Genomic DNA, 27,872 nt, shown 5'->3' with positions numbered 1-27,872 from the left:
TACACCTCATGACGTACAACTGCCAACACCTTCCAGCTAGATAGCAGGCTTTTCTCTTTCTCTCGCCCTCCTTCCCCTATATACGTCACACGCACATGCATTTTCTCATGCTGCTGCAGGACACTTACTGCTTTTCTTCTAGGTTTAGCCCCTGTCTATCCCAACTAAACCCACCTCAGGCTTTAATGAAGATAACTGCAAAACAAAAGAAGCTTATGGGAAAGGGGAAGAACCTTCCTTTGTCCTCAGCTACCATACCCGAGAACCACCTGAAGCCAGAAATGGCCGTGTAAAATACCTGCATGTCCTTATTTCTTTCGCCCATCCTGCTTTAATCCCTCTTCCACAGCTTCTTGCACGAGAGCACATTTGACTGTCAACCAAAAAAAAAAAGTGGACGCACAGTGTCACCTAGTGGCACCAGAAAAATCACTGTCTGGTCTCCAGCTTCCAGTAAGAACACCCGTATTTTCCCCATCTTCTCCCATGGTCTTTTGAAAGTGCCGCCTCTTCATGAAATAAGTACGAATCCAGTCTTCGGACTTAAATTTTAATGTAAATGACCGAACTTTATTGAAAGTTTTGTAGTTAGCAGGACTGTTAAGAAAGCAGAATATTTTACACCTCAAGTATAGTTAAGAGCTAATTCTCATGAGAATACAGTACAAATAAAAGCTAATATAAAAGGGTATCCTCCTGCCACCATTCAAGATTTCATTATTTGTAAAATAAATGAAGTCAAGTTTAACAATGTACTAAGCTTCAATGCTAGCAATCAGAAAGTTTCACCATTCAGATGGTTTTATTCCAGAGATTTTTTTGCAACGTAGCGTAATTTCACAGCCATAACGAAAATATTTATGGCAGCTTGATAAGAGTAGGATTTCAAAGTTTTCAAAAGGCCTTAGAAATATTATCTACAGTTTACAATGATTTATGAATGCCAAGTAAAAAACCCAAAAAATAAAACCCACCAAAAAAAACCGAAAAAAGCCCCCACTTCGAATGCATATGAAATGCTGAAGTAATGCTAATGCCCTGCAGGCTACTGCAAAAATGTTGACTTGTCCTCAAAGAGATCTGGCTGTCAGCACAGCTTCTGGCTAAGCACTAAAATACAGACGTTCCTGCAACGGGCACACAGTTCCAGTTGCACAGAGAAAAATGGAGTAGGGAGTCTCCCAACTGATCACAGGCAGTTTTGAGAAAGAAAAATCACATTGCACTCAGTTTAAGATGCTTTAGTTGTTGGATACTAAGCACTTAAGTGTTTTCATAATAATAATAATAAAAAAATCCAGTTGTGCCCTTTACATGTATTAAAGTGCATGAAGTTACCAGTTTTAAAGCAGGCCAGAAAGTCCCTTTGAAATTGGTCCCTAAGCACTGCAGTAGCATTTGTAGTGGTAGAAGTAGTGTATTACAGAAAGCCTGTTTCACACTACTGTTTTGAGTACAGTGACATTCCATACATTGTTAGGGAGATACGTACTGAAGCTCAGAAAAGATAAGACAGTAGCAGTACAGAACAGCTCCGGTCTCATGCTGTGGGGACAGGGGTTACCTGTTGAAGCTATCCCACAGCCAGATCCTTGTTTCCATGCACCTAAATACACTCTTTGTGGGCTTCCAGCATATTTTTCTAGTTGAGAGAATTTGTTCATAGGATTCCCTTAATGTTGATGTGCAGTATAGCATCACTTCCGTGGAGAACAGCTGTTTGTTAAAGCTAAAAACACCAATTTAAAAAGGCCCAGCACCTTGCAGCAAGTTTTCTAGTAAAAGGCCGATTTATTCTTCATCATCTTCTTCATAGTAACGGTTCCTTTTGATCTGTTCTTCCACAGATAGATCTTCCATGTCTTCACCCTCCCAAAAACCAACATCCTGGGATTTGCGGTTCTGGTTCGGAGATGATTCTTTAGCAGTCACGACATTGGCTAAGCTGGAATGTTTAGGAGAATTTGGTTCAAGGAATTCCTCATTTGGAATTTCCTGCTCTTCCATAGCATGTTCTTCCTCATCCGTCTCTGCATTCACCTGGCCATTTTCAACAAAGTTATGCTCTACTGTTTTGATACCAGACAATTCCTGTTCTTTCTCTACATTTTTCTTGCCAGCACTCTGGATGTTCCTATTCTCAACCTTCTTTTCTTTTTGCTTTTTGTCTGCAACAACCTCTCTCTCCAGTTCCTCGCTTCTTTTCAAGATGTCTCTCTCTGTCTTAGGAGGAGAAGATGAATTCTCAGTTTTATGGCCTTTAACAGATATTGTTCTAAACGAGGCTGCGACTGTAAAGGGACGGCTTCTTTCCTTCAGTGACGAGGATCTTCTTAGCTTTTTGAGATCCAGATCCACATCTTCCAGCACATCTGGCTTGGAAATCTCCTCTTCTGGGGGCCATTTGGGTTTGAACACTTTGATGCCCTCATCTAAGGCACTTCCTTGAATACTTTGGTCAGATGGAGGTGGCCAGGCAATCCTCAGCTTTTTTGTTTCTGCTGGTCTCTCTTCTCTTTCAGGCAAAGCTGAAGCTTTTGCTTCCATACTTGCTGCCAGAACTCCTACTTTTGCAATTGGGGCATCCTCTACTCCTGGGCTTTGCGGACTTTCTGTTGTATTTACCCCATGGAGAGTTTTCTCCAGGGATTCTTCACATTCAGTTTTGCCTGCCCATAATTCCTTATGCTGTTTGTGTCCAAAGCCTTCATCATAATTGCCTTTAGATTTGAAGAGCTGATTAAAGTGAGGCTTGCAGTAAATATTCCCACGCAGAGATGCGTATGTCCCAAGACTGTTCGGGAAAATACAAAGTCAAACATTAGCATTCCGTGTCTCAGCGCCTGAGACAGGTGTGTATTATAGATTTGTTACTGAAGAGATTCAATTTCAGTCTTCCAACATCTTTACAACAGGCTTACAGCCTTCATGAATTTGTACGGCCCTCTTTTCAAATGTCAGGAGCTCTTTACAAAGTTGCACATTATGTTTTTCCCCCGTGTAAAATTGTATTAAAAGCTTAAAACCAGACTGCATCAAGTGCAAAAGCCACTGGCAAAACTAGGACTGTAGTACCACTCCTACGCTCCTCTCCAGCGTGCCGGCTTACAGTTGCCTTCGGCTGAGCTAAGCCCGAACAGCATCTTACTCAGCTGCTGAAGAGGAAAGCTACGCTTCCTAGAAGGCAGCCAAAGGGAGCAGCGTGTTTACCTGAGTTTACTGTTGCAATAGGAACAGCGGAAACAGCTGATGTGAAACACCTGCTGGTTGGCAAAGAGCCTTTCCATTGGGTACACGGTCTTCTGACACCCAACACAGGTTTCCTTCATTGGCAACTGGAATTTCTACAGGAAGAAGAGAAAGCCTGTTAACTGGAAAATGAATCAACTGCTAGGGGACTTGGCTTGGGTTCATGCACGGCTTTCCAGAGTTCTCAGAAAAATTGCAGCGATTCACTTTCTGCAATTCAATGCTAATTATGGTAGGAGTCGGTTCTGGTGGGCAATGAGGGAGGAAGAGGCTATGGCAGGCCCACAGGATTGCTGTGGCTTGAGAGTGAGCCAAGAGTTTGCCCCAGCAAATTCCACAGCTGAAGCATCACAAGTTGAGCAACAGTTGAGAAGGAACAATGAAAATACTAGAACTCAGTTATAACTTTGACCGAGCCAGTTCCCAAAAAGCTGTCTAATCTATTTCTGCAACTTCAGTTTTTCTTGATAGGAAAATGATGAAGAAACGTTCAAGGTAGATTACAGTCAGTATGAGGCTTACCAAAAAACAAAAAAAAAAAAGTGCAGAAAAAGAGCTGAAAAACTCTCAGAATAAAAGGTAGAGGGTGGGAGGTGAAAGAAGTGGAACAGACTGCTCAACAGTTTTACATTGATCCACTTTTTCTAAATGCTTCCTTCTCTTAAAGAGGAGGAAATAGTCTCAGCTCAGACACAGGCAGCAGAAAACACTTCTGACTTCATTTGTAAGCAATTCCAGCAAAGAAACTATACTCAGATTTCAGGACATGCAGCCCTCAAACTCACTCAAAACTTAAAGTCAGCAGGGCTTTGAGGTTAAACAGCTAAAATTGTTTCTGTGCTCGCTAAGCAAATTTCCTGAGAGTTTAAAGTTAAACACTAAGGAGTCGAGTGTCCCTGCTGTGCCGTATGGCAACGATCTCTGATTTTGCCTAAAAAAATTTAAAAAAAAAGGTCGCTTGATGCCATTCACTTGTTGGAATCTATTAGGATTGGCCAACGGGGAAGACACTTTAAAGAATAAAATAAATAACTACAGTTAAAAAATTAGCAGTCTCGGGCTGCATGTTGATGACAACTACTTGAGCAGCAGCATAAAGTGTGCCCAGGCTCCACACCCTGGGTCTGCATAGACACATTGCTATTGTAGCTTTTCTTTAACAAAGAATTACCTGCTACAAACTTACTCAAAAGCTTTAAGGAAAAATACCATAGCTAAAGAAAAACCAGGAAGGTCACAGGAAGACATAATTACAGCAATTTATTTATAACAGACTAGAAACAATGGCTAGGCAATGAAAGTTACAGTATGTGAGGGGCAGATTGCTGAAGACAGAGCCAGCTGAAGTCAGTTTGTTGCAACCATAAAGTTTGCTGCCAATTTCATTCCAGTTTGAATAGGTATTTCAATTTTTAAGGCATTGCTTGAAGTTATAGTAGATTAAAGTTCTAATTATGACGACAGCCTGACCAACAAAACTTCAGAGTTCCTTTTGAAAAAAAAAAAATCCACAATTTCTAGGTGCTGCCAAAACTGCGTATGAATTCTGAATTTTGAGTCACTAAATGAAATCTCAAAAAATGAAATTTTAATGATGGAAACAAAAAAAATCTAATCATCCATGCTTGCTACAGTGAACAAGGCAGCAACAGTTTGCTTGCCCATTGAAAAGTAACTCTCCCTGAAATCTTAGTTTTGCAAAATGACGTGACAGTGCTGGCATGTGCTTCTGCAATGCACATCCCCGTCTAAAAAGAGAAACTTACTTGCATAAAGTGAGCCCTATGTCTGATGGAGAGGCGTTTTGGGGTGTGAAGAGAAAGAAATTCCTTTCCAGGCATACTACAAATAGGAGCTACAGGAGGAAGGTGAGGCCCAATAAATATGAAAAAACTTGAGAGAAAGCTGAGAGTTGAGCTCACATTAGGAGGGAAGCAGAAGGCAGGAGTAGAGGTTAGGAACCAAGAACAGGAAACAGAAGCTGGAAGAGACAAATAGGAACCTTACATGAATAAACAGCATCTGGGTTTCTATCTTAGCAGTGCAGCATCTAAAGCAGTAACAAGGTAGAGGACTAAAATGGTTCTAATCATATCAAGAGATAGCACAGAGGACCAAGACACACAGGCTGTGCACATCTTGTGTGCTGTAACAGACAGAGATTACAAAAACATTATAGGCAGCTCTGATGTCGCATACTGGCATTTATACTCCAGAACATGCTAGGAAGCCACATCTCACTGGTCTTCACGAGGTCAGTGCTGTTCCTCTCAAAGATGGGGAAAACAACAAAAGCACAGTTGTTTCCTCAGGAGCGAGCCAGGAAGTCTGTGGCAGCCCAGGGAACAGGCATCCTAACTCCAGACAGCACACGTGACGAGAAAGTACAGCGTGATCAAAACGTTCAGCGCTGCCATTTCTGTGTCTAATAAGATTAGCAAATACATTCCTATCCAAGAAGCTCTCCATCTGCTTTATGCTTTATCGCTCCTGCTAAAGAAAATGTAACATTAAAGGCTTTTACTCAGAATGCCAAACTCAATCTTTGGGGAGTCAGTCACCACAGTGCCCTTGCTATAAAGTTGGTGCCGTTATCTTGGGAACAGCTGGAAGAGAAGGGTGGAAAGCCAAGTCCCAGCCTACTAAAGGCTCTGAAGATCAGTATCAGGACCTCAGTGCCTGTTCTAGGAGCAGTTTCTGAAGGAGTGAATCTCTGACTTCACAAGAGACAGAGACCAGCCCCGATACGATCCCCTGCTCAAACCCCCTTTCCCACACTGAAGAGAAGCAGGCTGCCTCTGTTGCAGGGGCACGCTGTCGTAATGGCAGTGGGGTGACTCCCAGCAAGCAACTCAGACTTAGTCTTTGAAGAAAAACTGACAGTTCTGAGATGCTTTTCGATTCTGAATTCAAGTTCCCTCATGAAGACGGTCTAATGAAGACAGATCAGATATCAATACAGTTACTCCAGACCCTTCATAACCACATTGATTGCATTAAGGCTTCTCAATATTTTACACCAACGTTTGAAACTAAATAGCTGCTTTACCTTCACTGCTTTTGGCAGAGATGCGTCTGTCTGGCCAGCTGGTTTAGAACCAAAGTTTTGCTGCTTTGTGCTGACAGGTTTCTGAACTTCTGTCTCGCTCTCCAAGTTTTGTCCAACTAGGAGGAGCAAATGAAGAAGAAAAGGTAATTGCGGTGAGTTTAAAACCATGGAAAGCTTATGCTCTTAAGACCCAACAGCAATCCTCCCAGCTAAGGGTAAGACATTTTTTTCTTGAACATCTGCTATTAAACCTTTTGTTCTAGATGTTCCAACATGATCATTCTGCTTTTCTGATTTACCAGGGAAGTTAAGCTGATATGTAAAGGAAACTAATACATGGAGATCCAACAGCTAACTTCCAGGAGCTGTTCTTCATTTCTGCAAAGCACTCATGTGTGGGCTTGAATTTTGGCGTAAAGCTAAGGCAACAGGAGAATGTGCTGAAGTGTTTTACTGAACAGGAACCTGTCAATCTCTGGACAACACCAAAGACACCTGGTAATTATCCTGCATTAGTACGTACTTCAGCCTACTGACTGATGTAGTAGTTGCCAGAGCTATTAGTTTAAGTCCAAATGGTGAGGAAGCTACACTTTAATGTCTTCAATCAGAACAAACAGGAGTTACAGATGTCTCACAATTACAACTGCAAATGAAATGAACTTCTAAACCTGAAAGAAATTCTTATAAAGTTTGAGTTGGGCACAGGACACATTTTTAGTACAAGACAGGTTTTTGTTGGGTCAAATTCATCATTTGACAGGCCTGATCTGAACATCCTACACACAACTGGGCAGTTAGGGCTTTTCCTCAGCCACGTGCTTTACTCTTGTTGAGGCAGGAGAACAAGTGCTTACCATTGCCATCCTCTAGAAGACCAGAGTGGAAAGACAAGCTGTTCTCACCTACAGAAGCCTGCAAGAGAATATTAGACAATGAGCACCTTTGACGTTCTAAAGTCTGAATAATCGTGACCTGAGTAACACAACAGGCAGAGACTGGCTACACAGGTGCACATGAAGCTACTTTTTTGTTTTGTAAGGCACAAGGCAGAGTCCAGCTGACTGCCAAGAATGTTAGTCCTTGCTACAAGGTAGACGTCTTCAGAATTTTACAGCTCTTGCAATATTCAGGTCATCTGCCATAGTGTTGACACACACAAACATCATATTTTTGTTTTCCCAAACACCTGCAGCTTGTACACCTTTAGCTATTAGTCTTCAGAAGTCCCTGTTGATCTCAACGTACCTCCCAGGCTTTCCTACTTAGAAATCCCTTGGCACCAAGCAGTACACATTTACTGGAAATCTCACATCTCCCTCCAACATTTGACAAACCTATGACATTTTAACATTCAGCAAAGACGTTGCTTTGGGGAGGGTGGGGGGAGGTGTAAAGAAAAAAACACAGCTGAATTTTAAATAAAAGTTTTTTAGAACTAGAAGTCTGCTGTTTCGAGGTTGGGACGAACATGCCTGGACTTATTCTGTTCATCCTCCTTCAGAAACAGATTCTTATTTTAAAAACAACAAAACAAACCCAAACCCCAAACAAAACCCCACCAACTCTTCTACAGAGTTGGATATAAACCAGTTTCAGATACTAAAGATGTTACAGATAAAGAAATATACATCGAGAGCCTTATTAAACTTGGCACTATTGTTATTAAATCGAATAGTTGTAAGTAGCCACACTGAGAAACTAAAGTACTGTAACCAGATTAAGTGCAAATCATCACTAATTCCCTTTAATGATTGAAAGGCCCATTGCAAGCAACTGAAGTTTGCAAATTAATGAGGTAATGAGGAAGCAAGTTAATATATTAACACACTCTGGTCTACTGAAAAAATAACACCAGTATACTGGGAAGTACATCAGCATGTTCTGTGGCTGTTAAGAGTCACGTATGTCTGGCTACTGAATCTTTAATAGATTCAGTGTGAAAAATGACAGAGAAGGTTAGCAAGTTTCTTTTGTTTCCTTTTTGCCAGAGGATTCTTGTTTCTGACATTTACCACTAGCAGTTTTAATTAGGCTTATTTCCAAAGTTCATCACGTCAGTTCAAAAGGACAATCCTGGCTCTCGAACAGTGTTCTATTCAGGTCCTTTATTGCACCTGGACACCTCAACAAGGAACTTTACAATTACAACTGAATACAAGAAATTTTATTCAAATCTTCCCATTCAACAACAGGGATGTATTCTGATTTGACAGGTGGTCTTTTAATTAACTCACCTTTTAGCAAAAAGCAGCTTCAACCAGTTGAACACGAAGCTGCTCAGCTGTCACTGAGGAACAGCTGAAAGCAACAATTTGGCCCCTTGCCCAAGGAAGGCTGGAAAGCTCTAAAAGCCCTCCTGGCATTAGGCTGCCACGTGTTCAGAATGGCTGGAATACACAGTACCCCAATTATTATTCAGCTACTTTTATCGCGTCTGCTGTCCCCAGTTTAGTATACAAATGCTTGAGCGTGCTTTATTGTCTCTAATTCACAGAGTAATTTAGTCTCAATTTACAGCTGGAGCTCAAATCCAGGAACAAACCCAAACTGGCATTCTCGGTTACCTTAATCAAAATTTAACCACTAAATGCAGAAGAAACAGTGACAAGCTCCTTTTCCTTACATCACGTAAAGCTTCTCATGAGTTCTTTTTCTGGTGTGGTTTCTTTTTTGTTTTATTAAAAAAAAAAAAAAAAAGAAAAAGATACAAACCCACACACAAGCAAAACAACTACCTAGCTGTGAATCATCTTTTTACAGTTAGGGAACATGACACAAAAAAGTTTAGGTGGTTTCATCACAGTCATCTAAAATTAATGGCAGATAAGGAAAAAAAACCACCAACCCAGAACAAAAAAAACGCGTAAGACCATCAGAGGTTTCAGCCCTAGTCAGCTACTGAAGCCATCAGAAAATATGCGACTATGACATGGAAGGGTTCTGCCAGGCTACAGGCATGTCACTACTGAGAAGACAGGAGAACTCTCCAAGAACACATAAAATTCACCTCTAGATAGTCTCTACAACTGCTCGCAAGTCTTCCACAGAGACTTGCTAGTGTATAATTCAGATACAGTCTAAAAAAAATCATGTACAAAAATACAAGGAATTTTGCAGCATGTAAATAATCTGTATCAGCTGCTCATATTCACTTTCTAGATGGCGTGTGGAACAACTAGATCGGCTGTGCTTCTACAGCTAGTTCCACTTCAAGTGAAGTCATTGATCTTCACCAGCATGAGCATCTTACCTTCTCCCCATCCTGATAGGAAATGGAGTCCTCAAGACTTGGTGGCATATTCTCCTTCTGCTCAGATTTGTAATTCTCGAGTTCACTTTCACTGGCTTGAATCTCATTCTATAGAATAAAGCACTTGAAAGTTGACAGGTTCTTTTCCCCTAGGAAAGTACTTGCTTTCTATTTTTCTTAAAATCTTTTTAAAACTCTTTTCCTACCATATACAGTGATAATTAAAGGAAGGAGCATAAAAAACCCCCTCTATACAAACTTAAGTGATACATTCTAATGAAGAAAAAAAATGGGGCTGTAGAATTTTACTGTTTTTTACAGAGTTAATGCCAGCATTTTTCTATACAAACACTCTTCTCTACTTTCAGATTCCTTCTTAAAATTGACTCTCATTTCCCCTGCTCAATCCACATCCTCCTTTTCCAGAAATGTTGTTTACAAGTATTTCAAGACAAGCACTATCTTAAACCACTGTGTAATTGCAAAATACAGTTTGACATAAAAGCAAATCCAACCCTTGCTTCAATACTAGTCAAAAACCTAATTCTGTTATTTACCAAAATTTTTGTTCTTGACAAACTGAGCTGTTTAAGATTTTCACAAAAGAATCTTTCAGACTTCAAAAACATAAAATCCAATGAAACCTCGTGTTTCTTTCATTGCCACAGGATACAAGATAATTGGAGAAAGACTCGTGCCTTTCACAAGGCATCTTCTCTGTAACATGAAAGAGAAACGGCTAAATGCCAGCACCAGCATCCTACCGGATTTGGTAAACAAGTCTGCACAAACCCAGCTGTGTCTAATAGGTTTGCATTTTAAAGTTAAAATGAAATTTAGGGTTAAAATATTAGAATTTTAATGTATAAATCTCTAAATACGCTGTCCATCGTCTCTCCTGCCTTCCTGTGTCACTTGCAATGTATAGAAATGATTGCTTCTCGGCCTTACTCTAACCAACTTTGAAAGTGTCTATCAGTTTTAATCCAGGCCTAATTACACCACAATGCCCTCAAAACAGCTGTTCCCAAGAGAGATTATGGCTTTCCTTTGTAGCACAGATGTGACACATTTTAGGAGAAGGGAAGTACAAATACCACACTACCATATCAAAAGAGCCCTAGCTGCTTTGTCAGCAGGGAAGGAGAATATCCAAGAGTTATGGCTGCTGTTGGAACACAGAACCACCGCAACCATTGGCTTGCTCCATCTTATGTGCTGCCCTCGTGGATGTGCCAGGCCAAAACCAACAGAGATTCTGCCAGATGGGACCCCCTAAGAGCATCAGGCTGGACTGACACGCTGATAGCTGGGGGTTCGCAAATGAGAGTCTCAACAGACATCTATGGGAAATCTCTTGCCATTAGGCCATAATTTAGTGGATCTGCTACCACGCTGAGCCACAACCTGGAAACAGCAATCTAGCAAACCGAATCCAGGCGAGAAACAGGATGCAGAAATCAGCAATTAGCACTAATCAGATTTGTTGCTCTGCCTGCAATTACTTTCCATTCATGTAGTGAAGTTTACTCCACCTTCCTCCCAACAGTTGGAGAATTAGACCCACACTGCCTATGAAATTCAGGAATCATTTCTGCTAGGTAGAAACTTTTACCTTTCTACAGATACAGCCAGGAAGCATGCACTCTTCCAAAGTTTAGAACCACCATTTTTGGCTTTTCTTTCCAGTGCAAGCTTCCTAACTTAAAGGCCTATCCTCTTTACTTTTATTACTCTGGTTAACAAAAGTAATACTTAAGCAATAAAAGTTCCCATTGTTAAAGGAAAAGTATCAGGCAGTTCCAGCAAACACACTTAAGCACTTTTTTAACAAAAGCTGAGATTCTTGCAACCTCATCAGCTGCAATACTTTACCATGATTCATTAATCGCTCGTTTCCTCATCAAATATCTGCAAAATTGGCACAGATTCATTCACTACAAGAGTCTAATTGGATTCAGACAATGGGTGACGAGACTTGAAGGGAGGTGAAAAACAAGGAGAAAAACTGACCAGAGATCCCAAAGCTGCAGGCCAAGAGAGGCAGGTTCTGTGCACTGTACAACACTGAACGTTGCTCCGTCTTATTGTGCCTCAGTTTCCCCTAGCTTATAGCTAATGTACAATGCAGAACCGAGTTTACTTTTTTTAAAAAAAAAAACAACCAAAACAAACCAACAAAACAAAGAAAGCAGAGAGCTACAGACATGCAGAAAGAAAAAGAATGTCAGCTATGTTTCAGAAGGACTTCAGTCAGGATGCCAGCAATTAATTCCTTGGAAAACTTTCAAGATTATTCCAGGAATATGCAAACACTTATTTTTTCCTGCAGTATGAAGAGGCAACTCTTCATTAGAAATTACTCCTATGGGCACAAGTAATTTTCTATGGACAATGGCATTCTCTTCAAAAAAGCCTGGTTTCCGTAAGATCTTTCCAGTCTCAGGTCGGGATAAAAATTCACTTCTATGCAAGGCAAAGAACAGACTTACCATGGTAATGAGGCCTGTGGAACTGCCCTGCTTGGACACAGCTGCCTGATACTTCGCCAGCCTGTCCTTTATGGAGGTTTCTGTTAGGCGAGGCATCTCCAGGCTTCTCTTGCTCTCTGCCTTATCTGGGCTGAGTGCTGGACTCGTATCTACAAGATGCCCTGGAAAAAAAACTAAATGAATCAAGCGTAACTTGCAGGAAGACGAGGAGACCTGTCTACAGAAAGATCTACCAATCCCACCCTTCCTCACTCCCAAGACCACAGAAATTCCACATCTGAAGAGCACAGAAATGCTTCAGTCACAGGTTTATGCTCCAAGTCTCGTAATTAATCTGGCTAGTTTCAAAAGTAGCATATTCACCAGATGCGGTGTCCAGCCAGCGGTCTCAGAAGTAACGAAAGCGAACAGTTTTAGCATTGAAAATTGCTGTTATTGTCAAATGGAAGCAGCTGCTACGGTGGCTAAATGGAAATTATACATCATTCCTGTCATGGAATCCCTGTCATAGTCTTTTTTGGGAAAACATGGGAGCCAAGGAAGGAACTCTCACCTGCCACTTCCACCTTCTCCATGAAAATAATTTAGCGCATGACATGTTATAGATAAGGACCTCGAGAACAAACACATTATGAAATAATTCAGTTTAGTCTCGCAGGACCATTTGAAGCATCTGTGTTTATCTTGAGAGGGAAGAAACATTTGGGAGCTTAAGCCTTCACATAGGTGCAGATCTCCTGACACTCAGAACTATGCCTCGTTACTTGCCACCCATCTTTCATTTCTGCTGTCACACGTTAGCCAAACAGGTTTAAAAAAAACAAACTCCTGTGACTGCTCTGCAATCTAGCTTCCTTGTATAGCTGTCAGGTCTTCAGTAATAGCTTAATTGTTCAATAAAGGATGATTAAAAAAACCCCAACCTTTCACTAGCTAGTGGCCTTGAATGACTAAAAATTTATATGAATCATTAAAGTCCCTCTTGGGGACAATAAACAAATGTAAGTAGCTCTTGCCATTCTCTCCAGTATTCCTCAAATAATGACACAAGGTACATCACTAATTAGTGAGATATATTAGCCACGGGCTGAAAACATGAAAGACTGTAAATGCCTTGCTAGAAAAAAAAAAAAAAAAGTCTCCAAACATATGAAAAATTCCTAATTTTGCTCAAGTCATAAGGCTGGCTATAGTTACCTGTGTCTGGACAAGGTGGGAGGGATGAGAATTAATGCAAGAGGAAGAAGGCATATTGTCTTGTCTGTTCACTGCTTTCTAAATTAGTTTGACAGTTAAAAGTAGTTCTAGGATTAAGACACAGGGAAAAAATGAGTTCCATTCCTTAACTTGCTAGTTATCTCCCGTGCCTCGGCTTCCCAGGCTGAGGAGTACAATGGTTTAAAATTCACAACAAGACTTAATTCATTCCACGCGATGCTCACAGGGACTTTACAGATGCAAGGTGGCTGCACTTTGAGTGGCAAAAGTTATTTCCATTGTATTGTACGAAGTAGTTTTATTTTATAAACTAAACCCACCCCCAAACCAAAGCCCAACCCCTGAGGTTTCCTGACCTGATGTACTGTGGCTCTTCTCTCCCAGGCCAACATCGAAGTCCTCCGAAGAGAGGCTGTTTTCAGAAATCCTCCTCCCGACTGCCGTCCTCCGCTGGTCCCTGGGGACCTGTTAGAGACAAGACCCACCTATCAGCTGCCTGGACAAACCAAGATTGCCGAGTATAATCCTTTAAGATGCACAGGTGTCACTAGCAAATCTGCTTTACTGGAATAAACAAGTCTAGCAGGTGACATCTTATTTAACCAATATCAAGTTTGATCACAGAATACCTGACCCTCCGTCACCTGGGGAACACCTTCTTGAAGAGGTCAGTAGACACCCTTTGACTAGTTAGCTTCGTTAAAAATCAGAGAACCACAACTATCAGGTTGTTAGGCATTTACCGCTGCAAATACAAAACCTCAGTCTAGATTTTTGCATTTCATACAATTTCTTTTGAAACTAATGTTCAAAGTCATTTTATGAAGATTTAAAATCAGAAAAAAGGATGAAAGGAGCGAGCTATCAAAAATTTGCAGATTTTCAGCAACAGAGAGAAGCATAAATACGAGGTTAATAAAAGTTTATCTAAAGTTACTTGTTTTGATTTGGATAGCCCATGCATTTGGTAGCAAATAATTCCCTAATTAGGTCTGATAAAGCTGAAGCTTAAGCAGGAGAGTGCTAGAGATAAATATTCTCAGATATCCAGGATAATCGCTATCTGCAAGACTGCAAGTTCTGGACAAGGGTGTTTTGTAGCACTACCACACAGATGCTCTGGCTGGCTCAATCAGAGCTAATACCCATTTGTTGAGACCAATTCCCCAAAAATCTAATGCTCAATAAAAGAAACTATGAAAAGGTATTTCAGCAGCTTTGATAAATGCTCATGAAGCGCAGAGTTAAATTTGACTCCATCAAGATAAGATGTTTTCACAGCTGAAAGTCAATCTACAAAACACTAGAAGGTGATAGATCTTTGTCCCCTCCCTAGGAAGAGTTAAATCACAGAGCCAGTTCGAAATTAAAATTGAGGCTCATGTAGGGAAAAAGGCAGGTCTGGCAAGATACTGCAACCACATATTCCCCCCCCACCCCAACTTCCAACAAGATTCTTATTTGCTGGTCACCAAACTGAAGGAAATTCCAAGGTTTTATTTTAACAGAACTGCACTGTAAGACAATCACTGTGAAAAATCAGGCTGCTTTGGCATACAAAACAGCAACTTTACCAGGAAAGGAAAATGCAGCTGGAAAACCTCTTTTTCCATTAGCATGGGAAATATTTTCCCTTTCTGTGGTTTAAGACTTTGGTAACTTTTGTTACTGGAAAAGAGCTTAGGTATGACAAGTCTTTTCCTTCCACTGAGTGTGTTGATAGGTTCAGTTTGGGAGTGTCTGCACACTTGTGAGGACTTGCAGATTCCTCGTTCTGTGCAAACTATTCCTGGACAATTCTTACTCAGCCTATGTCCACCTTCATGTCACCTTAAGCTCACAAGTCTGAAGGTCTTTACAACTGAGAAATTTGTCATTCAAAGGGTCTAGCTTTTGACTACTACACAAAGTGGATCACTATAGGCAGAATACATTTGAAGACCAGATCCTTTGAGGATGCAGAAGAGAAAATGTATTTATTAGCCCACTTGAAACCTCTATTTTATCACTGCCCTGGCTTTGGGGTTTGGGGTTGGTTTTTTTTAGTTTATTTAGTTGTTTGGGGGTTTTTAATAACATGGCACCACACATTTTCTTGTGCACAGCAGGAGTGACAAAGCTACAAATGAAAAAACAAGTTTGCAATATAGGCACATGAGAATTTTGGCTTCCCATGACAGAAAGACTCAGCTGAGTGCATAAGGAAGTTTTCACTACTAGGAAGCAAAGGTCTTAATTCACGTCATTTAGATCCAGCATCTGGGATCCCAACCTCACTGAAAGAAACCATCAGCACTTCTCAGGAGAAAAAGAGAGTTAGAAATCAAGACTGGAAACTCGTTCAGGTTACCTCTTCTCATTCTCCTTTGTTTCAGAATCTCATTTACATTTATTTTCACAGCAGTCTTTCTCCAGTGACATCATGCTGAACTGCCCTCATGTTGAGGGGACAAAGAATTCTCAATTATCACTGAAATTAATTATTAAACAATTTACACCTCTAAATAAGAGTTGGCAAAGGTCAGCGTGTTGTCAAACAATTTTGACAAGCATTCAGTCTGCTACGACCAACAGAAATTCAGAGTCAGCACCTCATCTAGACGCATGCACAAAATCGAGGTTTTCTTCCAAGCAACCCAAAAGCTTTGTATTTTCCATATTTTCACCAGCAGCAAAGGATTGAATATACATCAGGAACACTCTTCCGCTTGGCTCTGTAGGACCTTCATGAAGGCTGGTGAGCTCTGACTCAAGAGCGAGAGCTCTCCCCACATTGTACCACCTTGCTGTGGAATCCACCGCAGCAGGAAAAGTTCAGTTATCAGAGGCAGCCATCTCGTGACCACCTAAACCAAGTTAATGAGTAGTCCCAACTGTCAATTGAATCACTTCCACGGTCCTGCCAGCTCCTCTCCTCCGGTCCTCTTTGCCACCTCAGATATCTACAGGTATTGCTGAAGAACTTTTCTGTAGATAAGCTGTATAACAAAATTAGCCTAGGTCTTGAGAGTAAAAATTCATCACGCCAAAATACAAAAGGTTTAGTTAGAGTTCAGAGATCTTTCTGTACTAAAACCTACAGAGTCAATGTTGTGTAGATTTTATATCAACAGTTTTATATTGAGGGGGAGAAAACAGAGTAAGGAGGAGGGGGGAGTGGAATTAACAAAGGGAAGATGAGGGACTTTCCCCATTGCAATCAACAGACTGACCAACCACAAGTAATTAGGATGATTATGGCTCATGGAAGGTAACCACCTTCTGCATGAAGGAATCCCCAGCTCCCAGCCTTATGCATATGTCACTCAGTTCCCTTTACAGCCCTGGCTTGGCTGCAATTCCCATGCCACAGCTTCTGCTACTTGTAAAATGAGATAAAACATTCCTCGTGTCTGGAAAGCCCCAGGGTTCTAAGACAAAAGATGTGAGTGCAGAGGTATCACAAACAGAGCTACCAGCATTTTGCCTGGGGCACACAGAGTTGTTGGGCAAAAGACCAAATACGTGTTACACCTATTTCATTATATACCAACTGTGTCAAATGTATAGAGCTAACCTCACGTGCAGGGTCACAAGACAGTTAAGATTTTGCTTTAAAGGAAAAACATGAACTTGGAAACAACTTTTTGAGAAATACTGCAGGTCTGCTTGCTCTTCTTTTTCTTCTGATCTTCCTTGGGAAGAATTCTTTGAAACTGATAAAAGACTTGATGTTCAGTCTCTGTTTCATGCTGAACCAGTTTCTTTGCTTTTTCTATGAAGATGCAACAAGAGATCTGCCTTGTATCTAAATTACAGAAGACAGAGCGAAATCTGAACTAATAGACTAGGAAGTTTTTTCTTATAACCCTGAAAATAAAAACAGGTTTATTTAGAGAGCGTGATTGAGTCAGGAAATCCAGGCTCTAATTTGGATTCTTGCCACACAGACTTGCCCAGCAACCAGGCAAGTCACTTTACTGCTATGAAGTTACAGCCACGTTCCTACTTAGCTTATACAGATGTTTTGTCAGCAAAGCTCCAGCAACACTTATACCTTAAGTCTTAAGTAAATACCAATTAAAATTGCCATCTCTCAGCTGAATTTATGGTTGGACTTGATGATCATTATAAAGGTCTTTTCCACCCCAAGTGATTCCATGAAGCCTTGCTTGTACTTAAACCAGGAGTTTATCGATGGACAGAGTTCAGGGAAAGCATAAAGAGAAGGAAGAGGCGACGGGGGAGCCTGCAGTCAGCCAGACTTACTCCATCGCTGTAGCTGCCTCCCACCTTAGCGGGAAAGATCTGTGTCCCCGCAACACCCACCTTCATTGTACGTGACTGCATGACATCATCCCCCAGCCCTCAGATAAATTCCCCAAACCAGAAATCTCACTATAGCGCTTTCAAATTACAAAGACACCCCTTCCCCCCCATAGACTTTAGAACGCTTTGTGCCTTTTCCCTTCTAAAATTAGAAGGCAACCAGATGAACTTGGAATACATAATTTGAACCCAACCTGAATAGTTTCATACCTACTGTATGGTATTTACTGTGTTCAGTTGGCTTTCAACAATATTTGCATTACTAAGCTTGACAGCACTATCAGTTCCAGATTCAGTCAGCTCCCAAACAATTTATTCCCCAGGCTAAGATAAAGTTACTTGAAGCCCAGCTGCAAAACGGTACTTTCCTGTGGAATCCCGACTGATTAATCCTGCAGCAAGAGTTCAGAGAAGTGCCATCGGGAGATCACCCTCCCCAGCCCACCCCTTCCACTGGGGGAGGCAGTATGGGCAGCTCTTTACTTCATGACAAAGACTACAAAAATCTAAGTTGTGAAATTACTCCATCCAGACCCCAAAACTCGCTTTAACGCGGGGGTGCTCCTCTGAAGCCCTTAATTGTTGGAATATTTAAACGACTTTTCTACAATATTTGTTTGTTTTACTCAATACTGCAAGAAAACCACCCGCAGTAAAACAAAGCCAGGAGTCTAGGAAACTATGAGAAAACTGGAAAATCCACCAGCATCAAGGCCTCAGGACTATGTTGCAAGTCACTAGCATATGCAACTCATTTTCTAGTTAAGCAATTCTCCCCGGGGACACACAGTCTGCAGTCCACATGCAGGATCAGATTTCATGAGCAGTTGTAGGAAAAATGCAAGCCCTGTGCATTTGCAAGTCAAAACTAGTGAAGGCAGGAGCTTGTCTGGCTATCTCTGCTTATTTTTTCCTCCCCGTGAGGATTGTTTTTCGATAAGAAGCATTTTGTTAAGATGCAGAGATGAGGGAGCAGCAAGGAAAAGATGGGAGTATTTCGAATTACATCTCTATCTCTTTTTATATATATGTGCATTTGTGTGACTCACATACTGATATGTATATAAAAAAAACCTTCTTAGCTCTGGCAGCACTTCCATCTCAACCGCAACTGCCAAAGATTGTTCAGCTCACTTCAAACAGTTACATCGATATATAAATATATACACATATGGGTGGTTTTGGTTTTTTGGGGGGGGGGGTTGTTTTGTTTTTTACACAATTAACGTTTAACATTACTCATCTTCACCTTCAGACCATAGATAAACATTCCCAACTTGCTTGAAAAGAAAAATCTTAATAAATCCAATAGTTTTCTTTCCAAAATCACACCCCTCCCACAAGCAAATTCACTTTACACTTCCAACGCCTGATCACAAATAGCCAACAATCCCGAGCACCCCGCACATATTTGCATAGCTGGTGTTAATAACTTCTTTGAGCTACGTTAAGTTTCAACTAAAACAATGCGTATGCTTATTTGCAGAGTCAATAGTTGGGAGCCACTCCCCTCCAGGGACTTTTCCTGATGCCTGCGAGTTTTTAGTTTCTTTTAGGATGGGAAGGGACGGATCCTTACCTTGCTCTGCGTCGCTTCGCCCTTCTCAAACATCATCTTGAGCTTGCTCAGCGGGACGCTGTACTTCTCTATTTTCCCCGGCGAATCCGTGTTTTCGCTGGCTTCGGGCTTTTCCGCTTCTCTGGGCTCCCTCAGCCAGTTTTCCATGTTACCACTCGCCGGTGGGTGGCTTTCCAGCTTTCTGCTGTCCCCACCAGGACACTGCAGGCGGCCGGGGGGGCCCGGGGGGGGCCGGGTGTCAGGGGCAGCACCAGCCCCGGGGGGTCGCTCCGCGGCTGGGGCAGCAGCTCCGACCTTGTGCCTAACCTCAGCGCAGCTGCTTCCCAGCGTTTCCTTCCGAGGCTCCGCTCCCGGCTCTGGATTCTCCCACTTCTTCTTTAGCACACTCAGATTTCCCCTTTTAAAATGAGGGGGAAGATTTTCTGCGTTCTACAAAGAACGAGAAGTTAATTCCAGTTGTATGCCTGATGAAGCATTAAAGCGCTTCCTTTTCTAGGGGAAAGGAAGCTGAGGGCTCAGCACTGCTCTCAGCCCTCTGCTTTTTCAGACAGCTGTGAATAGTTACAACTGTGCCACATGGAGAAAGCATCCAGGATAGGAAAGGAAGGAGGGGGGAGAAGAGAAAAGTCAGGAGCTAAAGCAGGAAGTGAGCAAACAGGATGGCCTTATAAGGAGAAAGGGATTCAAGCCCTAATGAGTTAAATGACACACAAAAGGCTTCAATCCATACGGAAAAGGGACTAAAATTCACACAACCTGGGTCTCCAGTCCTACAACCAGCGAACAATAGCTGAAGCAGCCGTGTGAGGGGTGGGTGGCGTGCCAGACCTTGCAATGCCTTCCAGCTGGTTCAGAAGACAACAATTAGTAGGCCTTCCAAAAAGCTACAAATTAGCTTTCAGAAACCACTACTTTTTTGGACATACGTGTTTCTACTAGCACTTAACAGCAGCATTTTACTCACAGGACATCCGTCTTCAGTATTTTGTACTACGTGGTGTAAGAGTCAAGCTAAGCACTGACAACAAGCATCTTTTTGCTCCCATCTATAAAAAACAGATAATTTGCTGGAATTTTTCCTTCTTTTTTTCACTCAACGCATCCAAAGCTCCCAGCAGGAAACATGCACGCAAGTCAGAAGCGCTGCTTTACTACTCCGAGTTAGATGGGAATACACAGAGCAGCAGCATCCCTCATATTTGAGTACTTTTCACACTGGTTTTACTTACAGGTAGTTACCTCTCCCTAGGGTAACAGACCGGCCTGTGTTTGATTCATTCAAATCTAAAACCTGCCACCATCACATTTTTGCTGTCTCCCTCGTGGAGACCACTATGTATCAAACTCACTGCAAGTGGAACAGGTCTGCGAGGCTTACAGGAATTAAACAGGATTAGCAGCTATATTAGGATTTAAATCTCTCGCCCTATTACTCTTCTGGTCGCATTTTGAACACTGCTTTGCAAATTAACTTGAATACACCAAGACTTCAAAAAAAGATCAGCTTGCTTGCTGACCGTATTTAAAAGAAAGGATTAAAATTATAAGGCAAATGTTGTAATGTAGCAGAAAAACTGAAAATTACGCAGCAGGTTGCCCCCAGGAATGCCTCTGGACTTGTGGAGTCCCAGCATACTTCGTAACACAGATCTTTCTTGCTTGGGACTTGCCTGTTCCCTGCTCACGCAAGCAATGAAGAAAATTTCAGATTGGAGAGTGATTTTCAGAATGCTTATTTTATCCTACCTATATCCCGAACAGAAAAAGAATGACTCCCCAAGCATTAAAGAGATCAAGGCAGCATGGTCTAACAAAGACTTACCCATACATCCTGGAAATACTGCCGGTCTTTTTAAAGAAAAATTAAACTGAGGATCTGCTTATACACAGACCTGCCACCAATGCCTGGTATTTCAGCCAGGGTCCCCTGACCTCAGAACAGTTTTACAGGAGGGAATGTGAGGCTGTAACAGAGTCAAAGAGGGGGCATTTGGGGGCATCCTGAACCCTGTAAGCCATTTCAGAGAAGATCCCCCTTAATGGATTCTACAGCTACCGAAGATACACATGTTCGATTTCAGAGAGGCTGGCAGCTCACTTCAAGCAGACTTTTAAGTTCAGGTAAGAAAGGAAGAGGTACCACACAACTGCCTACAGCTAAGAACAAAGAGGTGGATGTTCACGTGTTGTGGTTAACTCGTTTTGCCTTCTGCTTAGGAGCGAATTGTGATTCAACATATAGCTTTGGGCAAGGAACTTTGTTTTCTTTCCTTTCATTCACAGGGAAAGGTAGAGGGAATGAGTCACGCGCAAGCACTATGTCTAAGCCAAGGTTTCTGTAGGACACACGGCAGCAAGTTCAAGACTCCAAAAATCAACTGTGACAGAAACATTGCATGTAGGTGATCCATTCTGACTGCAGGCTGTTGCTTATTGCCTAGGAAACAAATACTTACACTTCTTTTCTTCTCAGCAGTGGCTTCTTCAGCTGCTTTCTGATACCTTTGAGAGAGCAAAGAGAGAAAAAAAAACAAACCACAAACACTGGTTTTTAACCAGAATACTGAATGCTCTTGAAAACAGCTGAGATTTTTTTCCCCCACCAAGAATTCTGTGCGCTTCCCAGACCTATCAAATAAAACCAGAGGCTGAAAAAATAGTAGCAAATAGTACTAGACCAATACAAAATGACAGATACATTTTAAGTCATTCAGTTTACAATAATAACATACATTAATGTTTTTCATTACCTAAGCACTCTGATTCTCAAATATAGACAGTTTACCTTGGAATAGCTGTATTGTTTCCGCCACCCAGCTGTCTGCTGTGCCCCCTTGCAGGAATAACTCAGCTATTTATACAGCAGCTGCTGAACCGTAACAAATTACAGCTTGGCATACGCAGAAAATCTACATAAGTGCCAGTTTATTTTACTATGCTGGGCTGTAAACTGCACCAATTCAGCAGTTGCTTCATGAGCAGCTGAACCATCCCAGCAGTGGAAACAGTAATCACAACCCTCCCAAGATAAGCCACCCTGGATCATGAATCAAAGTCCTTTAAGAAGCTATAGAAAACCCGCAGCAATCTGCACACCACTCCACTGGGCATAAGTACCTCCACAGCCAGCAGCACGCAGACCACGGGGTAACTACTCCACGCGAGGCAACTGCACTTGGCTTTTGAAATGCACAAATTAGTCAGACGTGACAAATTTTGCCATTTGTCAGTAGAGCTCTGCTTTTCAAAGAGAAGAAATGTCACCCAACGTCTGCCAGGGCAAATGATGTTTCTATCTTTCTTATCTGTGGAATTCTACTTTGGATACAACTGGGAGTATGTTACAGGCAGTAAGTGAGACACTAGCATTCTAACAGTCATCAGCTTCAGACTTTAAATAATTGCTAGTTTCAAAACAACAGCTGATAGGTATCACAAGCTCAGTTCCTTCTAGGAAAAAAAAATCTTGCAGATACCTGCTCTATTACTCATTTTTACTCTGTAACATTTTTTTTTTCCTGCTGTGAATAGTGTGCTCCCGTGTAGATTTCTCCTCTTGTTACACTGGAGGGTAGACAAATTGCACCCTTCCTTACTTCTGCTCTACAAGTGGCATTTACTGTACAGACTGAAAGCTGCTAAAGGAGCGTAGCTGGCCCTCTAATCGATGCAAACATATTAAACTATGTCTCTGTACTATGAAGGTTCCAAAATTTGAATGAGATGTGCTGAGAAAGTCAGTTTACGGAGGAAGAGAGATCAATACTAGAAGAAGCAGCGAAGAGGGACATCAGGAAGCAGCACTGTGTTTTTGCAAGGAACTGACTCCGCTTATGTAGGGGGACCCGACTTGATTAAGGAATAGCAGTTTGGATTAAGGAATAGCAGTTTGGATTACTTCCAGTAAGCCCTTTTCAAAGGATTATCAACATTTAGCAAGATGACCAGGTTCTGTCATCAAGCTTCTACGAGTGAATAAATTACCTTGACAAGAGCAGTCAAAGCAAGCAGCTTCTCCCTAGGACAGAGTACTTACAGAGCAACATAAAGAGCTACGCTTGTGTGAAGTCCAGATTGCAATTATCCTTCCCCTGTAGACTCTGTAAAGTTTCTCCCACACTCACGATTTAAATACTCTGAAACCTTGCTACACTATTAATGCAATAACCTAGGAGACCTGGTTGCCCAAATCCCACTGAAAATCCAACCTGTAGCCTACGTAATTCCTCAAGGAAATAAAAGCTTTTCCAGAAAACATGTATAGGCTACCACCACTCATCTTTCTCAGCGTATAAAATACTGCCTTATGATTTGACTGTCACTCGTCATCCAGCTCTCAGAGAAAACAGAAGGGTAATATTTCTTTTCTACACAAGTTCTGTGAGACATCGGTGAAGAACATAGCCGCTGTGAAATCCTCTGACAGAACTCTTACTGGAGAGGTCACATCTATCGCCACCAGTCGACAGTGCTACCATTTCTAACTGGTCTCCAATTAACTGATAATGCATTTCTGCTACTTTTTACAGTACCAGGCAGGAAATGCCATGTTAGCAGAAAAACCTGTGCAGTTCATGCTTAAGCAGTTAAAGACCGTTTCCGATGCAGAAAAACCTTAATGGCAATAGCCACCTACATTCCAATACTCTGCCCTCAAAAATAATTTGTAATTTGGAGTAATTTGTGGTTTGACAGGAAACATTCTACTTTATTTTCTGACAGCAGAAAGAAGATGATATAATTCTGACTGCTGAAACAGTACGTCGGCACTAGGAAAATGTTTGCCCAGCACATATTAAACCAGAAACTTAAATGCCTACGGATCTATAATGTTTTTAAGGAGAGCAACTGTCAGTGATGTGGTCATCGTCCAAAGGACCAGCTCCCAACCTACACACATAGCTTGTGTTCAGCATCCTCACAGCACTTACTTGGAGAACCTTTCCACAAGAGCCGACGACTTGTTCTTGTTGACTAGAGAAAGCTCTTTCGCAGTGATTTTCAAAGACTGTGAAGTCCATTGTCTTCTATTAAACGGGGAAGGCTCCATCTTAGCACCACAAATACCTGCTCAGGAGGAAAGCACAGTGTCAGCAATATGAATTACGCGAGCAGAAAAGCAGTTTGGCAAAGTGATTCGATGCTAAGTCACCACCCGGGTGCTCCCGGTGTTCTAGTGCTGCTAAGTCCTGATCATTCAGGATCTTGTCTACCAACTGACTTAAAAACCGGCATCAGATTAAAGTTATAATTTCCTCTGCAGATGCCATTGAGGTGGTGCCTTTGATAAAAACGCTAGCCACAACGAGAAGGGTGAGAGATAAACCATGAGCCAGAATGGGAGTAAGGAGCAAGCTGTGACTAACGAGGATGTTAATGGGAAGCTCTGTATTTCCTACACACACGGGCTCCAGGAAGCCCCAGTATGCCCTCTCTTGTTCTGGTTTCTAAGCCGAATGTGCTGGCATTTATGTAAGAAGGCTTGAGTTATGAAACCTAAGAGGGTGTAATTCCTCTGCAAACATTTTTCATTCACTCTAGCGGTGTTAGTTCTCAACGCAGCAGCCATTCCCTCTGTGAGCTGAACCGAGTCTTCTGCTCACGCAGGCAGCTGTAAACCTCACGTTGCAACAGCTATTGGTTACCTCAAGGAATAGTTTTAACTCCCCTGTCCTGCTATAAAGGGGAAGAGACTTTTGTACAGCTTTTCACCACTGAAGCCAACAAAACTATATCAGATTATTATTATTATTACTATTTACATAATTTTCTTTTGTGCAGGAGGAAAGGAGGGGAGATTAATGTAAAAATTTCTCTGATAAGACAAAAATAAGCTTGTAGGGCAACGCCTTTCCTTTTTTCCCTCTTTTCTTTTACTCCAGGTCTCATGTCACACAATGCTTGTGGTAAGCACACTAACTAATCCTACAATGGCAAATCTCTTTCTCACATTTTCCACCGATTTCTTCGACCGATTTGCACCATTAGGTCTCAGAACTCTGGAAGTCTGATTACAGGTGTGCTTGCCCACACTGTAAATGGAAGCACCTTAATACAACTTGATATAAACAGTCAATCAAATGTCGGAAAGACCACGATTCTGAAATCCTTATAGGTATATAATGCAACTGCTCAAAACCGACAAAGACACGGGGTTCTGTAACACCTCCGAAGAATTCCACTGCAAAAGTGAGGCCTCACTGATCCCAAGGTGTGAGTCTCACCAGTTTCCAGCGCTGAACTGGGAGCTCTGGGTCTGCCAAGTGTCCAGCTGGTGCTGGCACCAGACCTCTCTGGTGCTGCACCCTGTTGCTGTGCAGAGATAAAACAGGCAGCAGATGAGCACGTCGCGCTCTCGGTGGATCAAGTCAGGGAGAATGGGACTTTCTCTAACATTCCTTAATTCCCTGATGCAATGGAGAGAACGACGCACCGTCCCAGCACCTGTTTTTTCAAGGTAGTGCTTTTGATGGTGCTTTTAGATGTACAGGTTGAGCTACCATGGTAAACGATAAAAATTTGGCTATTTTTGTGGCGATGTTGAAACACACTGAAACTACTTATCAATGTTATGTTTCCAGCTGCAGCTACCTGCAGCTTCAGGCTTGCAACTCCCACTTGAGGCAGTCTCCGAAATGCATCCACCTCCTCCTCCATCTGCCAAGAGAAATGCAGACTGCAGAGTTACTTTCCAAAATTCAGGCTTTCTTGAAAGCCTCTTGCATCACCAAGTTACCCTCTTCAGTTAACCTGCAAACTTGTGCCCAGACTGGACCACGAGAAGGATGCTCTCCGCTTGGCTGGCTTAAAATAGTCACCAACCTTTGCCAACTGTGCTAATTATCATCCACAAAGGATCTAATTAGGATATAAGAGGAGCGCTCAATTTTCTCCCTTTTTAAAAAGCACATTGCATGCGCAAAGGAACAAGCACTTCTGTGATTACAAGCTGTAGACCCTAGTGCTGATAATCAGTAGCAAACATTTAGCATATAGATTTACTAAAGCCACAAGAATACATATACAGATTACAGATAGGATTCACTGCTGAAAAATGTTAAAAAAGAATTCTGTCCATATAATTCTGAATCAGCCATGTAATGCTAAAGTTCAAACTTTGTTTTCTAATTAATCCTGAGCCAAAAGGAGATCACCTGAAGCCTCGCTTCACAGTTTAAATCGCCTTTCAGAAAACAGAGTGGGTTTTGCCCAGGGAACAGTAGCGGGGCATTCATCGGGAGCCTCCCTTGGCAGGGATAACAGGGTGGTCATTGACACGCACCTTCCACAGGCAGCCAGTGTCAGTAAAATACCAAGAAAACAAAATCTAGTTTAATTGTTTCAGAAAATAACACCTGGGTTTGTTGCCCCAGCATTCCATTGCAGCTTGCAGCGCTCTTTGCAGATGCATCTTCTCCCCTCTCATGTTTTTGTTCAATTCCCTACTGTTTTCTCCATGAAAACCACAGCTACAGTAAGACAATCAGGCCTGTTTCGGCAAAAAAAATCTCTTTATAAAGGAAGCACCTATTGCTAGGCCATTCCAATGGAAAGTTAAGCAGCATATTTGGAATCTCAGGTCGCTAGAAGAGCCATAAAACAGAACTCTAAGATGCCCCGAAACCTGCGCTCCCACATTTTTAATGCCACCCCATATTCTTAGCGCTTCCCCATATGTCAATAGTTTCATCATGCTCAAGCATCTCTATGCTTTTTTGCTTTTTCTCCTATTTCTTCCTAATAATGTATTCCAAGTCATTTCAGGAAATAGCCCTTTATTGTAGGTATTAAAATTTAAACAAGATAGTGAGTATTCTGCATATCGCAGGAGAGAGCACGGAGTCCAGAGGAGGTGGAGGAGGAGAGGGGCGCAGGGTGTTAAGGAAGGGGAGGACGAGGGTTTGGCCGCTATAACGTGCCAAATTGCCTCCGGTACCTTTAACTAAGAGTTTTCCAGGAGAATAAAAAAATCCCGTATTTGTGGGAAGGTGCTAAAGGGAATTTTTACGGCCGCTCGCCCCGCGGTGGGACGGCCGCGTTACAGGTGCCTGCGGGGCGGCTCGCTGGCCCGGAGCAGCCGGGGCCGGGCACGGAACCGCAGCGCCCCGGCGAGGGGGGCACCCCCCTCCCCTCGGAGTCCCCGACTACCCGCACGCCCCTGGAAGCCCACGACATACGCCGCTCCTTGTCGGCGACATGCGCCACGGCACGACAGGGGTGCTCCAGCCCCACAGCTGGCGCTGGGCTGAGCCTCGGAGCCCCCTCCCCCCCACCGCCCCCAGGGTCCCGCTCTGCCCAGCCCGTACGAACCGGCAGAGCCCCCCGTGCCCCCCGCCAGGTACCGGAGCAGAAGCCCCTCCTCGAGCCCGCCCCCGGGGCGGCCCCCGGGGCTCCAGCCCCGCGCAGCTCGCCCCCCACCACCCACCCGCCGCGGCCCGGCGTCCCCGCTCCGGGCAGTCCCCCGGCCCCGCTGACAGGGCCGCGACCGGAGCCCCCTCCCCCAGCCCCACGCACCTGCGGCGGTCGGGAGGCGGGTCCCGCGCGCACACCTGTCGCGACTGAGGCGGCGACTGCACCTCCGCGCCGGCGGCGGCGCCGGGCAGCGGTGGAGGCCCCGCCCACAGCCCCGCCCACGGGGCGCAAACCACGCCCTCTCCACGCTGGTGTGTGTCCGCCCTCCCCCCCCTCCCCCGCGCATGCGCAGCGCCCCCCCTCCCCCCCCCC

At 42.8% G+C, this 27,872-nt stretch overlaps 1 protein-coding gene across 3 annotated transcripts; it reads right to left on the bottom strand.

The window, feature by feature from the left end:
* Window positions 1–543: 543 nt before the first annotated feature.
* On the bottom strand, window positions 544–27,765 carry LIMA1 (LIM domain and actin binding 1). Of its 3 annotated transcripts, XM_040581237.1 has the most exons (12): window positions 27,663–27,765; window positions 25,740–25,805; window positions 24,080–24,215; window positions 21,605–21,650; window positions 19,149–19,577; window positions 13,618–13,726; window positions 12,044–12,204; window positions 9,552–9,659; window positions 7,156–7,213; window positions 6,299–6,414; window positions 3,211–3,344; window positions 544–2,794 (listed from the first exon to the last, which is right to left on the bottom strand). In XM_040581237.1, exons 3-12 carry the CDS (start codon window positions 24,196–24,198, stop codon window positions 1,792–1,794), a joined length of 2,283 nt encoding a protein of 760 aa, XP_040437171.1. In that variant the 5' UTR covers window positions 24,199–24,215; window positions 25,740–25,805; window positions 27,663–27,765; the 3' UTR covers window positions 544–1,791. The 3 variants fall into 3 exon arrangements, with proteins under 3 accessions (XP_040437171.1, XP_040437170.1, XP_040437172.1); XM_040581236.1 differs by lacking the exon at window positions 25,740–25,805; XM_040581238.1 differs by lacking the exons at window positions 9,552–9,659; window positions 25,740–25,805.
* Between the last annotated feature and the right edge of the window lie 107 nt (window positions 27,766–27,872).

Source organism: Falco naumanni (assembly GCF_017639655.2).
Source record: "Falco naumanni isolate bFalNau1 chromosome 20 unlocalized genomic scaffold, bFalNau1.pat SUPER_20_unloc_2, whole genome shotgun sequence".
Classification (NCBI taxonomy): Eukaryota; Metazoa; Chordata; class Aves; order Falconiformes; family Falconidae; genus Falco; species Falco naumanni.
This window is presented reverse-complemented; position numbering and strand designations above follow the sequence as displayed.